This window comes from Condylostylus longicornis, unplaced genomic scaffold (genome assembly GCF_029603195.1).
Source record: "Condylostylus longicornis isolate FDR11 unplaced genomic scaffold, ASM2960319v2 ptg000179l, whole genome shotgun sequence".
Taxonomy (NCBI): domain Eukaryota; kingdom Metazoa; phylum Arthropoda; class Insecta; order Diptera; family Dolichopodidae; genus Condylostylus; species Condylostylus longicornis.
In genome coordinates this window covers 226118-242372 of record NW_026578147.1, presented here as the reverse complement: position 1 = coordinate 242372, position 16255 = coordinate 226118, and the positions used below count along the sequence as shown (strand labels likewise).

Genomic DNA, 16255 nt, shown 5'->3' with positions numbered 1-16255 from the left:
CTTCCAGACCCGGGCGTGAATTCCCCTGTTCTGGGTCTGGAACATCGTCTGCGTTTTCTCCCATTCTTGATCCTAGCTTCTGTGAACGAAAATGGGGCTTACACATGGCTTGGCGATGACATCTCCCTTTCTTGTTATCAGTCGGAGCACCCTCCATGTGCCAAAACTGGTGCCCACTCAATAAGCTACCTCCAGACGGGTGAGTTCCTGCTGGGTCTAGATTATTGAGGGGTATTACTTTGACAAAACTGCCACCTTTACAAATTTTGTAGCCCTGGCATGGGCTATATCCCCCGGGGCATTACCGTATTCTTTCTGTCAGCCGACTTCCTTTTTTTGGTCTTCTTGCGGTGTCAGAGACTCTTGTTCGCATTTACCTCCGTGAGTCGGTGGATGCCTCCAACAGGCCTCTTCCTTTTTTCAGCTAGTTTTCTAACCTCGTCAGGTGATTTTCCCTGCTTTGGCAAACACCACTGTGGCAGATGCTAGCTACGTTTATAAAATATAAAATATATTAATATATTTTATTTTTAATTAATTATTCTATGTGCAAAAAGTAACTCTACAGCGAAAAAATAGCTCTTTAACTTTTGCATTTATATCTATTGGTTCAGATATCAATATAAACCCCTCTAAAGGATTTTTTTAACTTTGTCATTTCACTTCTAGTTAAAATACATCTTAATGCTTTTTTTAAGTTATTGTTTTCTATGTACAGTTCCTGTTTTCCTCCACCAACTGTTTCTAGGCTCTTTTTAAATATTAGAGTGTTTCTTTTTAAATTGAATATTTGCCGTTGTAGTGCACCTTCCAAATTTGCTCTAAAATTTTGAAGTATTTTGATATTATTACTTTTTCAGAAGTTTTCACAATTTTAAAAAACTTTTTTAATTTTTGTATAAATTCTAATTTTATTATTCTATTGAAAGGGGAAAAAATGAGGGGAGTTGGATATTATGGACTTATTTTCTTTCACATAAAAGGTCATGATTGTTTTCTTTCACATAAAAGGTCATTTTGAAAGAGGTCGTTACTCTTGGAATGTGCACATTAGTGCCGTGAGAGGCATTTTTCCAATGTACAATTGTACATTTTTGTGCATTTTGCTTGTGCCGCACCCGAACAAACTCTATGCGACTCAAATTTTACTGGGTTGACAATCTAAGGTTGATTGGTTTATTTTTTCACGTTATGTAATTAATTTTTCCACCAGGTGGTGTTGATAAAATGTCATTTTCCTTCTTATGAAAAATATGAGTACTAAAATTGATTTTGATAGCTCGTTTTTCTTTGTTTTATTTTTTGCGCTTGTTCTGTTAGTTTAAAGTCTGAAGAAGAAAAGTTTTGCTGTTTAACGAAATAATTTAATTAGTCGATTAAGAATTTTATATCAGAAAACACTTTTTCACTGGAAGGCTTGGAATCATGGGGTATTTAACATTTGAAATTAGTTTTAATTTTTAATTTAAACGATAAAACCAGCTCCACCCAAAATGGTATACTTGATTCTTCACCTAACAAAATCAATAGAACATTTTAGTGAAAACTGTAAAAGTATCAGGAAAAAAGCTTGAGCTTAAATCAAAATTATTTAACTTTCAGTTGGTTGGTTAAAATTAATAAAACAAATTTCATATCTTACGCAAATTATTTAATTTTATTTATAGGATTAATAATTAATAATGAAGGTTAAAATGTTTTTGTAAATTTAGTGGCGGATAAATAAAGATAAATTTTGTGCCACAAAACTGTATGAAAATTTCGCTAATTAAATTTTAAATTTCTAAACTTGAACTAAATTACTATTGAAAACAATAGAAAACAAATTCGTTAATATACTTACATATCTGTTATACAATTCTTGTGAATAATTTTGTTCATTAATATAATTTTTTCTTTGCAGCAGATTAGGGTAAGTGATTTACATATATACGTATGTATATGCCAAATTTGTATTTTTTTAGTGGCTTCGCAATGTCGAGAAACAAAATATGTTTATAATCGAAAAAGATTGATTAAATTTAGTTAAAAAATGCATACAATAAATAAACACAGCAGATATTTTTTTACTTTTTGCCGAAATTTAAATTAAACAGTATTGAACAGATTTATAATAGGTAATAGATTTACATATTTTTACGTTATAATAGTTGTCGATGGATTATGTATCTTTTACCTAAGAATAATTAGAGATACTTCAAGTTTAGAAAACTTAATTGTAAAACAATGTGCATTTGTAGAGTTTTAAATTTTGTAGTGTTTTAAAATTTACAGGTTTTTTTTGTTTAAAGAAATCAGTTAATGAATGGGTGTGTTGGAAATCTTAGCATACACAATGGGAATGTCAATGGCAAAATTGTTCAATTATTTTGATTATTTAGCTCTATTAGCCTTCAAGGTTAGGAATTTTAGATTAGTTCAATATAAAACAAATGTTTTACAAGAATATTTCAAATATTGATTGACTTTAAATTATGGGAAATTTAATAAGATAAATAAAATATGTAGGTACCTACCTACCTACAAATTTTATAATAGTATTTATGTTTTTTATCGTTTTTAATTTTAAACCCTCGCTTGGAAGTGTGCACATAATTTAAGAATGGAGTTTTTTCATATTCGATTTTTTAATTAATGAATTCTCATTATTTTTAAGGGAGCAACCAATTTTTACGTGTCAAGCTCATGTTTTCCATATCGACCCTAAAACAAAAAGAACGTGGATAACAGCAAGTATGAAAGCGGTTGCTGTTAGTTTTTTTTACGACTCTTCAAGGCACTTATATAGAATTATCAGCGTAGAAGGAAGTAAGGCAGTTATAAATTCAACGATAACACCCAACATGACATTTACACAAACCTCTCAAAAATTTGGACAATGGAGTGACGTAAGAGCTAATACTGTATATGGCCTAGGCTTTGCCTCGGAGGCTGAATTAACAAAAGTACTTTATTTTAATATATAACATAGTAACTTTTAGAAATTGCTTTTTTTTAGTTTGTCGAAAAATTTCAAGAAGTAAAAGAAGCAACCAAAAATGCATCATCTAAAACTGTAACTAACGGTGAGTTTTTTTTATATAAACTGAAGAGTTTATTGTAAATCAAGACTATGTTCGTACCAAAAATACAATCCATACACTTAATAACCAATATTTGGTCCATCAAAAACGGACTTAAAGACATTGTTTTAAAATTCGAAAACATTTCTCAGAAACATTGCGTATTTTGTATTTTGCTTTGTACTTTCTCTTTGTGCACAGTTGTCTCGCACGCTTTTTTTTTGCCGACCGCATTGCACAAAAGGGACGTTACGTGATGGCAAAAAATTCTGCATACCGATTTTTCGGTGGGAACACACTTCTCCATAGCAGGGAAGACTAAAGATGTCGGTCTGTCTGTTTGTCTGTCTATGTGCACGCGTGTATCTCAAATTCGGCTGAATCGATTTTCATGAAATTTTATATGCAAGTTAATTTCGACTATTTCACAGATTGATTAACTTTTGTGATATATCAGGCCTTGGGAACTGCACTATTTAGCGGGCCTGTTTTACATTTTTGATCATTTTGTAGAAAACATTCAACAGATTTACTTGAAATTTCATATATAAGCTTCATTTGACCATACGCGAAATCTCCTAATTTTTGGAAGAAATCAGATTTCAACAACTGGACGTTTACTACGGAGCAAATATACATTTTAGCGTATATAAAGAGAAATAATCAACCGATTTCATTGAAATTTAATATTTAAATTCCAGATAGTAAAACAATGAATCTATTATTTTTTTTGGAAAGATTAGGCCTCGGAAACTGATCTGAGAACGATTATACCTTTTATATCATATCTACGGAAAGAATTAATAGAATTTATTGAAATTTAATATTCGAGTCCTGGTTGTTATCAGAAGTTTTTGCCGAACTTTTCGTATAACTCGGAAGGCACAAAATGAAACTCTGCTAAGAGCCAAATTCATATTTTTCTAGGTAAAAGCTTATTAGCGGCCTTAAAATTGTAAAGAAGTGTTTAAAAGGCGTTTTCATAATTTTCTTGAATACTTTTACTAATCTAGATAATCCAACATTGCGGTCGGTTATGTACTGACCACATCAGGTTTTTTAATTTTATTTTAAGTGACGAAAATATACTGTAGAACCTTGAAATTAGGGGGTTTTAGACATTAATCAATAGTTCATTTCGTTAGAAGAAAATTTTTTTTCCATCTCCACCCCCTCTCAAATTATCGCCTCTTGAAATTTGTAAAATTTGAATTTCTGACACCTTATAAACGCAAAAAGCTAATGGTAAATTCCATGACATTAAAAAATATAATTATTTTTCTTAGCTCACGCAATTAAACCTTAAAATCGAGCACTATGTTAACCCCACTTTATATTAATTTTTGCTTTATTTCAAAGACTGCATAAATCGTTCATCCTAAATATATGCAATCCTATACATAGACAGGTATACATAGACGGTAATTAAATGCAGAATTTTCACTTGTTGAAGGGAAAAGTGCTACAATACAAACCATTGGTTTGACCCAACTTTATTTTTTGTTCTTGTTGTTTACTAATGCAATAGTATACGGAAAAAGTAATACATTATAATAATTTGTTTGATGAGTGGGCGACAACTAAGCATAAATAAAACTTTGCATATATGAAACAAATTAAATATAATGTGTTCGAACGAGTGTAGTCAGGGCGATCACTCAGCATAAAAAAAATTTTGTTTTGTGATATAATTATATGTGTACGAGCGAGTGTTGATAGGGAGCAATCTCAGCAAAATAAAAATCTTGCTTTGAGATAATTATATGTGTACGCATGAGTGTTGATTTTATTAATACTACACAATGAAAATTATGTGTACATGTGTATTTTTGAAAGTTTTTTGCGTATATGCTTCTATGTAGGATTGAATGTATACAGCCTGCTGTCTGAAATAATATTCTGAGTGTAAAGGCATATAGGAATTTATTCTAGTATGTATATAAAAGGAAAAAAGTAACAATTGCAATTCTAATGATTCATATGAATCAAAAATATATTTAGTATATTCGTATAATAAATAGAAATGAAAGAGTAGTGTAGAGTAAGAAAATATATGAATAATTTTCATTCTACGAGCATTTCATTGTATGGTGCGAAAGGAAAATATATGAAGATCGATACTTAGTGTTTTGCGTAACTGACCGGTTTTTTTCAAGCACATTTTTTTAAATAATTAGGAATAAAATATTATGTTTGTATGTAGATACATTTTATCAAGTTAATTTCGCTGTAAATTTTTTTTTAAATTTATGGTTTTTTTACGTCCTTCCCTGATGGCAGGTACCCGAACCGGTACCGCTATCATATCCAATATAAATAGTGTTCTGGCACTTGCTACAATAAGTCATTTTTGAAAATTTGCTGATGTTAGCTCAATTAGTTTTTGAATTATCGCTGGGACGGACGGACCGACGGTCAGACAAAGCTAAATCAGCTCAGAATTCGACGCTGGTCTAAAACATACACTTGAGTCTATATCTAAGACCGTTATTTCTTAGCGTTACAAACGATAAGGCAAATTTAGTATATCCTTCGAACATACGTTCGTACGGGTATAAAAATAGCTTTGTTCTACTTGGAATATCTTCGATTATATGGTTTTTGGTTGAACGTTGTGCTCGAAGCTATAGATTCTTATATATTATACATTTTTAGTCTTCTTCCATCATTTAGATGATATCCGAATAGACTGTAAATTAGTTTTTGTAAGATAATGTAATTTTTGTTTTTTTTTTGTATGACCGCAAACATAGTAAAATTATGATAATGAAAACGAAAAAATGTTCTTTCAACGTAATATTAATTCTCTTTTGAAATTAGCAATTTAAATCAGCTATGTATATACATAATTTTATTCATGCCAAAAAAAATATACTTGTTAAAAAAAATTAGATCTAAATTCATTCTTATCATTTCATTTGTATTGTTTTTTTAATTAAGTGAAATATTTTGGTGCTAAATTTTAATGCTCAAATAAAAATCTCACCAGTATTAACAATGTTTTATTGCATATCAGAAAAGATTTGGTTTATATTTTAATAATCGCATATAATTTTACTAAAGCGTCGTTGCTACACCATCATGATTAAGGTAAGACTGAGACGTGATTATTACGGGATGGTAAATGAAAAAACCGTCAAGGCTTATTTTTACTTTAAAAATATGCTTAATGAATAAATCGGTTTCAGCAATCGTCTGTTGAAACCGATCCCAAAAGTCGTTGAAAACATGTCACTTAGTTTACTTTGAATTGCTTTGGCTTTATGTATTTTGTTGTGCACTTTGTTTCTCTTCAACAAAAAAAAAATTATGAAATGATGGTGGTGTTTACCCATACATAAAAAATTATTAAAAAAATCTTTATTAGAAATTTATATATAATATAAAATATATAATATGTATATGTATAATATAATAATTAAATTTTTGTAATTTATTACCAGATCATTGCTTTAAATAATATAACATAATATTAAAATAAAAGCCGTATTCTGTATTGTAAATAAACGCAAATTTTGACGATGCATCACGTTTCGTATTGTATCTAAAAAATTTTATAGTTCAATATAGTTCGGAACATGTTCCGCATTGCACAAAATGAAGAATCGGAACGCAAAAAGAAAAAACAAATCGTGCAACGAAAAAATTTGTGCAAAATTAAAGTTATATTTTAGTTAATACGCATAGTGAATATTTCCATATTTCTTTTTTATTAACGCTCAATTCTATTTTTCTAGCGCCTACTTGAATGTTATTTATTTTGTATCTAATGACGTATTTAATGATGTAATTACTTATATTGTATTTAATGAAATATATGTGTAGGTATGTTTTTAAAAAATACATATTTTTCATGCAAAAAACTAAAATAATTTCTGATAATAATATTTTTTTTTTGTGGAAAAAACAAAGTAACAAAAACTGCAATTGCAATTGTAATAAAAGTGCAATTGTCTTTTGAATATCTCATTCATAGTGACAAACACAAATACTGTTATTCAAAACATATTTCATGTACCTATAAGAATATTTGATTATAATTTGAAAAAAGGTAAAGTATATATTACACTTGGACTTTTCTAGTTGTCAGAAAAATTAGTAAAAAAGCGAGAAGCCGTTAGTTGTTTTTACTAAAACTAATAATTAATTCCATTAGAATTTTCGGCAAGTTTGGAGTGCTGTAAGTTGCAACTTTTTTTGTACTTCCTTTTTCAGAGTAACATATTTCAGAACACTCTTCAAATATATGCATAAAGCTGTGGCAATCTCTAGACAAATTTCAATTAGTATTTAAGCCCGAAAATAAATTTGCAGCTACCACCGCGTATAAAATGTAAATAAACATAAATGTCACTATTAGCATGTTTGATTTATAAAATTTCTTTATAATACTAAATTAAAAAAAAAAACTTTAAGGGGAAGGAAACAAGCGGTTAAGCCCTCTTTTTCGCTTCAGATAAAACATAAACCTTCCAACTCTGTAACCCTCCAACGTGAAGATAAAATCTTACTAAAGAAGTGCATGACCATAGCGCCAGAGTACCTGTTGAAAATATCTGATCAACTAGCGAAGAGATGGCGGCCGGCATCAAAGCATTTCATTGCCAGTCATCCTCTAGTGTTTCGCGATCTAAGTCATTTTAAGAAGTTCTTAAATTCATGTAAACCTATGTAGGTCATAAGATATCCTTTATATCTTAAGATATATAAACCATGTTGTTAATTACTTTGTAGATTTAATATGTATATGCACACTTATAAGCTTATTTTTAAGTTGGCTTATATGTAAAAGTCTAATTTTAGAAGAAAATCTATTAACCGTCTGTAAAACAAAAAATATATATTGGTTATTAAGACAATATTAATAATTTTATTTGTTAGTTTTTTAAGAAAATATTGAAGATTTTATTTTTTAATTTATCAAAACAATTTTTATTTAAAGAAAATCAAGCTATGACTCCAGTCACTTCTGCCAACACTTCTCCTATTACGTCCCGAACGTCAGCGACAATTCAAAGTGATAACATGAATGGATCACACAATTTGGAACACTCAAATTCTACAACAATTAATAATCAAAATTTAAATTCAGACAATAGTCCACAACATAAATTAAATCCTTGTAGTGCTTCGAATCTCGAAGGAAAACAAACACTTCAAAGCAATGAAGTGGTAGCAAATTCAGGAAGTGCAATTGCAATTACTGGAACAACACAAACTTTGCAATGTATGACCACTGCAGGAACGAGTTCAAATAGCGTAGTGAGTGCTGACCAACAATTAAAATACGAGAATGAAAGGCTTAAAATGGCCCTGGCGCAGAGGTAAGGTATCTTCTAGTTTCTCACTAGAGTAAATTAATTGAATAAAGGAAATCTTTACTAAAAATGTTGCTATAAAATAAGAAATCACTTATTTTATAGAAGTTCTGAGATAATTCCGTTTACATATACCTAAAAACAGTCACATATACATACATGTACAATCGGGTGCGTCCTCCTTCAATTAAATTGTAAAATGTTCTAAAAAATAAATAAACTTTTTCAAAGCTTATTTGAATAAAAAGTAAAAATTTATTTGCTTATAGAGGGTGATTCGGAGAGGTATACAACTACATACACAATTGGTTAGAGGGTCGAAAATGGGTATAATTTTTGTTCCGGACTAGGTGGGAAAAATCAAGGGTTCATTTTAAGCCACCAACTTTTTCGGAGCGGAGGTTATAATCAAAAAAGCTTGGATAAGTAGAAATTTTGTGAAATTTTCTTAAATTTCTTTTCCTGAATACTTAAATGATTGTACTCTGCGAAATTTTATATTATTAATAAAAAACTCAATAATTGCAAATTTATTCGTAATTTTAAATTTACAAATAAAATTTCGCATTTTATTTCACAAATTATCAGAAATGAAGCTGTATAAAGCTTCGTATTGAACATCTATTTAAAAGTTTACGAAAAATTAAAGTTTCGGTCTAAAATTTGTGACTTAAAAACTAAGTTTCTTATGTGTGAAGCTAGTTGCATTGTCGGCTTTTCTACGTTGTGGCACTCATAATGAATAAAGTTGCTTTTCACGAAAATTGAAGAACTACCTCTGGCTCTATTATCATGATGAACAGCGTTATAACATTTATATCCACTAATTTCTAGTTTCGTTTCTTTTTTGTAATGGGTTTCAGTAACTAGGCAAGCATCAATACTTTTACTTTTTACTAAACGGTCTAACCTGTCATTAAGTTGTTTTTCGGCAATTTTCTGCTTTTTAAGCCTTTTCAGGATAATTTCCAGGATTTTATCTGTTGGAAATTTGGCTGCAACCTGAGCATACGATTTTCTGGAATTCATTTTGCCAACAGTTTTCTTCTCTGTCTGTTTAGCAGTCGGTGGCAGAGGCGACTTTTTATCTTCCAGGTGTACTTGATCTCGTCGTATATCTTTTAGAGCAACTGCAGTTTCTTGTCGTGAGGTCAATGCCAAATTTCTTTTGCGCTGAAGCTCTTTAGAAACTTCACATCCTCTATAGTTGGCAGGATGAGACCGCAGTGTGAGCATTTTTGTGGTGAGTTTCGACTTTTATTGCAGGCAGAAGTTAAATGGTTAGCACCACATTTTACGCGTTTAGATTCTTTTTTGCAGTACGATTTTGTGTGGTTGTACTCCTAACATTTAGTACATTGCGGTATAATTTTAACCTTTTTTCTAAAATGTTCAATTTTAAAATGTTGTAAATTTTCTGCGCTTTGATTTTTGTCAAAAGTTAGCATAAATAAAGATAACTTTTTGTTGTGGACTATGGTTTCTCCTTTTTCATTTTCTCTTCGTTCTTTCCTCATGATGTTCGTGGCGTCTTTGATATCGAAGCCTTGATTCGACAGAACACTAATTATATCGCTTCTCTCGCATGACTAATGCAGTAATCTGACCATAACTTTAATTGGCCTCGCATACTTATCTTCATAAGAGAACCATTTGGTCTTATCTTCCTCCAGCCTTTTGGCCACGGCTCTCGAAGGGCTCTCGATTTTAACCTTGAATACATTGTTTCCCGGCGCAGCTATTTTATAGCTTTGATAGCACCTTTAAGCAATTTGCACAAGTTGGGGTAATCCTCTATACAAACTAAATTGATGGCTGGTAGTCTATGGATGATCTCCTCGCCTGTGCTACTTAGCTTGATTGTTATTGTTGTTCGCGTTCGCAATGTTTATTACCAGGCCAGGTACGGCTTGCGTGACGTTTTTAGGTACTGGCTGAGTTGTATTTTGAGGAATCTCGGGAGACGACTTTTTCTTCCTCTTTTTGCATGGCTTTTTCTCTTTGGTAAAAGTGACGCGTTCTATTCCAGTGTCATATCCCGTGAGATCCGAACTATCACTGAAGCTCGCTTCTAATCTTAGGCCAAACGAAGGTTTTCCTCCTTTTTCTTCTTTGCAGCCTTAGTGCTTAATGTATGACTAATGTTGGTTCTATGAACATTTTTTGTCATATGGCGCGAAATGTTTAATGTTTCGCGTACCTGATCTTTTTTTTTCATGTACAATTTTTATATTATTTGAAATGAAATATTATGTTTGTATATTTGTATGTAGGTACATTTTATCAAATTAATTTTACTGTAAATTGACACATAAAAATTTTTTTAAAAAACACTATATTTGGCAAAATTAAAAATTTTTTTTTAAATTTAGGGTTTTTTTTTAAGTTTTCAATGACGTTTTTCTTGCCCATTGCAAATGCACACTTTGCATATAGGAGCAATTCCTGTGTATAATATTAATGAAGCTCAAAAATATTGGATGGTTTATTTTCTCTTTCTAGTTTTTATATACATATGTACATGAACGAAAACTTTAACAAAAAAATTTTTTAGAACATAATACATAATAGATTTTCATAAATTAATGTATTAGAAAATGGACAAATGGAAACCTTTTATTAAATTCAAAAGAGTGACCATTACGTTTTAGTTTTGCTTTGAAAATTTTTTTTCCAAAGTATCTTTTTATCACATCAAAATAGGTACATATTTTCTTTTATTATTTTTATAATTTTATCTACGTTTAAAAAAATGAATTTTTGGCGAAAGGAAGTCGAACTAGTGAACGAAATTTTCGGTGCTTTGAACGTGATTTGAATTTGGAGGAATTTGAACTAGTCAATGAAATAATATTTCTAACGTGTTAGTAATGTGTTAATACAAACTGTAATACAAATGTGAAAACCAGCTGGGACAGCTATGATTGTAAATAACATCAAAATTTACCAAAGAAATAATCCGTGGCCAAGTGAAATATTTCATTTTTCTTTAAAATGGACTTAGGCTACTTCAAAACGAACTACATATTTCAATTTCCAAACTTATAATATATGCATAGATATACGAGTATCTATATAAATGTATATTTCTAGGATTTTCTATCAAAACATGATACCTACACTTTTGACAAAAAAAGTTATGAATGCAGTTGCTTGAAATTTTAAGCGCTTTCTAATGCAAGGAAAAAAATTTAGTTTTTATAATATGTCTAAAAAAAATCCTTGAAGAACATTATAACTAACCAATTGCTGCAAAAATTTTTCGGCTAAATTAGATATCAACTGTTTTTCACTTTTGGAGATCATAAAATTTTCTACGGAGGCATTGAAATATAGATGTTAACATATGTTATAAACTTTTAAAATGAAAATGTATTCTAGTTTTTTTTACCTTTTCGTTTCAAGTTGAAAATAAAACATTTGCACATATTCATTTCTACATTTCATATGTAAATGTTCATGTTGGTTATCTTCATATATATAAGTGAAACGCACGTTTAAAAACTGGATATGTGAACTTATTCAGTTCTGATTGATACAAATTGCAATTGGAAAAATGTATAGCTTATCTGATATAGAAAAATATGTTAAAATTTTAAAACTGCTTCAGAAGCGACATTTTAAAATGATAACTTTTGATAAATTTCAAGGGTGTTTTACTCGAAATATCAAAAATGTAGATATCTTGTTGTGACCGAAAACTCTAGATATATACACATTCACTAGATAATTTTGGCTGAAGACTATAAATAATTTTCTGAGCTTTTCACTTCAAATAATTTATAAACAAAAAATTAATAAGCAACAAATTTATGTTAATCCTTTGTTAAATAATTGACGATATAAAGTTTTTATTTCTCTTTGTAAAAGTCAACTTTGTTAAAAATGCGTCTCTTGTCACGATATAAAAATGTATTGTCAAGTTGATGAAGAAGAAATTGGAAAACTCGACCGGCCGCGAAAATTACTATGTTTTGGAAGAAATCAGGCATCAGCAACTGGACGTTTACTACGGGCCAGATATACATTTTTGTGTATATAAAGAGAAATATAAAATTCATTTATAAGGACAAAAAATTGTTTGTCTCTCCACTGTTATTACCGACCGTATTGTGTATACAATAGGTAGGTTATGTGATGGCAACAAATTTTGCATATCGAGTTTTCGGTGGGAATGCACTTCTCCATAGTAGGGAAGTGTAAATAAACTATTTTTAGGAACCTGTCGGTCTGTCGGTCTGTGTGTGCACGCGTGTATCTCAAGTTCGGCTGAACCGATTTTGATGAAATTTTATACATACACATGTAAGTTTATCCATGACCATGGCACGGATTGATCAACTTTTGGAATATATCAGGCCTCGGGAACTGCACTTTTTAGTCATGGGCCTGTTTTACATTTTTGACCATTTCGAAGAAAATATTCAACCGATTTCATATATAAGCTTTGCTCGACCGGCCGCCAAAATTACTATGTTTTGGAAGAAATCAGGCATCAGCAACTGGACGTTTACTACGGGCCAGATATACATTTTTGTGTATATAAAGAGAAATAATCAACCGATTTCATTGAAATTTAATATTTGAATTCCTCGAATTAAAACAATGAACATATAAATTTTTTGGAAAGATCAGGGCTCGAAAACTGATTTGCGGGCCGATTTTACATTTTTCACCATGTCTACGGAACGAATTTATGGAATTTCTTGAAATTTGATATTTGAGTTCTGGTTTTTACCCGAAATAACTGACGAGCATTTCAGGGAATTCGGGTAGCACAAAGCGAAACTCTACTAAGAGCCAAATTTACATTTTTCTAGGTATGTTAACAATAAGCTTACTAATGTCCTAAAATTTGGAAAGGAGTATTTAACAGAAATTTTTATAATATTCCGTAACACTTTCACTTAACTAGACAATACACAATACGGTCGGTTATGTGCTGACCACATCAGATTTTTTTTATAAGGTATTATTTTGCAATTTTATTATTTTGTGTGTCTGCCATTTGAACTTATAAGTGGAAGTCTTACAGTTTTCTTTCTTAAACTAATTAAAGAGAATAATGAACATTGAAAATGAAATTTTCTAAACTTCATAGCGTAAATATGTATTTATATTAATTTATATTCTTATTTATACACATATTTACATTTTCACTTATTTATAGTCCGTTTATCCAAAGCGCGCCAAATTAAAATATATCTGTTTATATTCTCATTGCTTCCGAAATTTTGAGTCAAAAATTAAACACATGTCGAAATAACGTTTGCTCATCAATGCTATATTGCTAAATACAATGTATATATATTTCTACGTGTTTATTTTTACAATGCTCTCAAAAAATAACCCACGAGGAGCAATTTAAACTGTCTATATGACATAGTTTTAATGTTTTTCAAACATTATTGAAATTACAAAAATATTTAATTTTTTAGTTGCGCTAATGCGAAAAAATGGGAAGTTGAACTGGCAACTCTTAAAAGTAATAACATTCGCTTAACCAGTGCGTTACAAGTATATAACTAAAATTTGTTTTTAAATCATAATGAATATTAACGAAAAGTAATTTAAGGAATCAACTGCAAACGTCGATGAGTGGAAAAAACAATTACATACATACAAAGAAGAAAATATGCGATTGAAACGGGAAATAGATAATTTTATGCAAAGCGGAATAACTCCTTCGACAACATGTACCTCTAACACTGAAGTAGCAGAAGATCTTCGACGGGAAGTTGGTTTGTTAAAGGGCAGAATAGAAAGTCTTGAAAAAGAGCTAAAAACTCAAGAGCTAGAACTCAAAGCTGCTAATAAAAGTTTAAAAGACAAATGCAATGATCAAAGTGTAAGCGTTTCTATAATAGTCATAGAAAATTTTAATTATGCGTATAAATATGCAATTTTTCAGATTGCAAAAATGTCTGAACTAGCAGCCATATTTGGAAAAAATTTAACTGAATTATTTACATTACAAAAAGAGATGGAGAATGTTTTGCATTCCCAGAAAAGTACTTGAGATATATTTGAATTTATTAAGGTATTAGAATCATGTTATAAATATATTTGAAATTTTTTCACTTTATTTTGGTTTTTAGGATGACTCTAAGGACAAATCTGAAGATATTTTGTATAATGTCAACTTAGCTCCAGCCGTTAGTAAATCATCAATTAAAGTTAACGTTACAAAAGAAATTTGTATCGATAATATTCAAGAAAAAAACCCAATGAATGATGAGAATCTTAACCACAACACTAATGAGCTTCAATCACGATTAGTAATCTTCAATCAAATAAAAACTGTAGAAAAACTAAATACTTCGCAAAATGAAAAGCAACTGCATAATAATAAAACAGCTACAATATTAGTTTCAAAAACGAAAACCAAGTCTGGACTTCCACTGCTTCTGAAAAATTCAATACATTAGTTTAATTCAGCCGTATTAAAATATAAAATATAAGCTCATATAAAATTACGCAATGTAATCTATTATATGTTTATACATATAGATTTTTAACTTTATTTAAAATCGATAAATCTAGATATTACCTCGTTAATACTAGTAGTAACTATAACATTTATTACTTGAAAATTATTTTTAATTTAAACTTTAGTTTCTTAAATAATATTGAAATGATTTTATTGTGCGAATGATGTAAGCATTTTTTCAGCTTTGAAAATAAATACTCAGTATGAAAACTTAATATTGATAAAAAATATTATATACCAATATATGTTTATTAAAACATCGAGTGAAATAATACTGATATAGGAAAATACATAACCACATAACTTTAAACTATCATTCACCATGTCGTTACGTTCATCGTTTATGTATAAGGTTTTGATAGATCAATAACCATGGAATTTATAAAATATAACCAATAAAACCTCTTATTGATTATATATCGTAAAGAACATCAATAAATAAAAGTTTCGAAAAACAAAAACGAGTTCAAGTAGAAAAAAAAAGATCAAAATTTTTAAATGTTTATGGTATTTTTATCTACGATTATTAAAATACATATTGGCAATTTTTATAACATAAAGTTTAATTTTTTCGAAAAGTGTAAAGTGGAAACAAATTCAGTCCTAATATTTTTTGTAAATTTACTTCAAAACATGGTTAGGAATTTCGTAAGCAATGTGTTTAAAAGTTCAATATTTTGAAGTTTGCAAAAAATATTTAATACGCAAAAACTATTTAATTTATAAATCAGAGAGGAATTTTTTTTTATAATTTACTATTTGTTATTAACATTTCTCAAAATTTTTGATATCAGCAAATTTTAAGTTTTTCTTTGTAATCCCACACTTTACGTCTAGTAGAATACAAAAAAGGGAAACCAGATAAAAAAATTGTGACAGTCACAAATGTAACGCGTCTAGTAAAGCAAGACTTGATAATATAATTTAAAATTTGTTTGTCTCAGAAAAAGTAAAAAGATACAAAGCTTAATTACTTCATCTATATGTGCCTGAATCCGTGTTGTATATTGGTCGGCACTTCTTTCTAAAATACTAAGTTTATAGATTTGTAGTTATGAAATTTCCGTCTTTTTTTAATACAATTTTTTTTGAGGTCTACTATTACCGAAATTTTTTTTTATTAGAATGCAGTATTAAACGGAAAACAATACAATAAATATTTGTTTATTTTTACGACAATACAAAGAATGATATTTAATAGAAATTGTATTTTTAAAATACAAAATTTAGGTTTTTAAAAATAGATAAAAATTTTAAAATCGACTAGAAGCTTTTATTTCCGATTTCAGAATGTATTTCTGTTACCGAAAATAAATAAGTAATTGAAAAGTTCTTCATACAATATTGCAAAACAGAGGAATGACGTAATCAAAAGAACGAATTAA

At 29.5% G+C, this 16255-nt stretch overlaps 1 protein-coding gene across 3 annotated transcripts; it reads left to right on the top strand.

Annotated features, from left to right (window-relative positions):
* Positions 1-1276: 1276 nt before the first annotated feature.
* Positions 1277-15085, top strand: LOC129616311 (homer protein homolog 2). Of its 3 annotated transcripts, none has more exons than XM_055531916.1 (8): positions 1277-1430; positions 2657-2945; positions 2999-3065; positions 8005-8386; positions 13819-13897; positions 13956-14228; positions 14292-14420; positions 14479-15085. In XM_055531916.1, exons 1-7 carry the CDS (start codon positions 1426-1428, stop codon positions 14397-14399), a joined length of 1203 nt encoding a protein of 400 aa, XP_055387891.1. In that variant the 5' UTR covers positions 1277-1425; the 3' UTR covers positions 14400-14420; positions 14479-15085. The 3 variants fall into 3 exon arrangements, with proteins under 3 accessions (XP_055387891.1, XP_055387892.1, XP_055387893.1); XM_055531917.1 differs by having other exon boundaries at positions 1368-1496; XM_055531918.1 differs by lacking the exon at positions 1277-1430 and adding an exon at positions 1704-1912.
* Positions 15086-16255: the final 1170 nt, after the last annotated feature.

Excerpts from the sequence above, each read along its gene's own strand:
- LOC129616311 (XM_055531916.1), top strand. Across the intron at positions 2,946-2,998 it reads CGGAGGCTGAATTAACAAAA|TTTGTCGAAAAATTTCAAGA; the intron begins GTACTTTATTTT and ends GCTTTTTTTTAG. Across the intron at positions 14,229-14,291 it reads ACAAATGCAATGATCAAAGT|ATTGCAAAAATGTCTGAACT; the intron begins GTAAGCGTTTCT and ends GCAATTTTTCAG.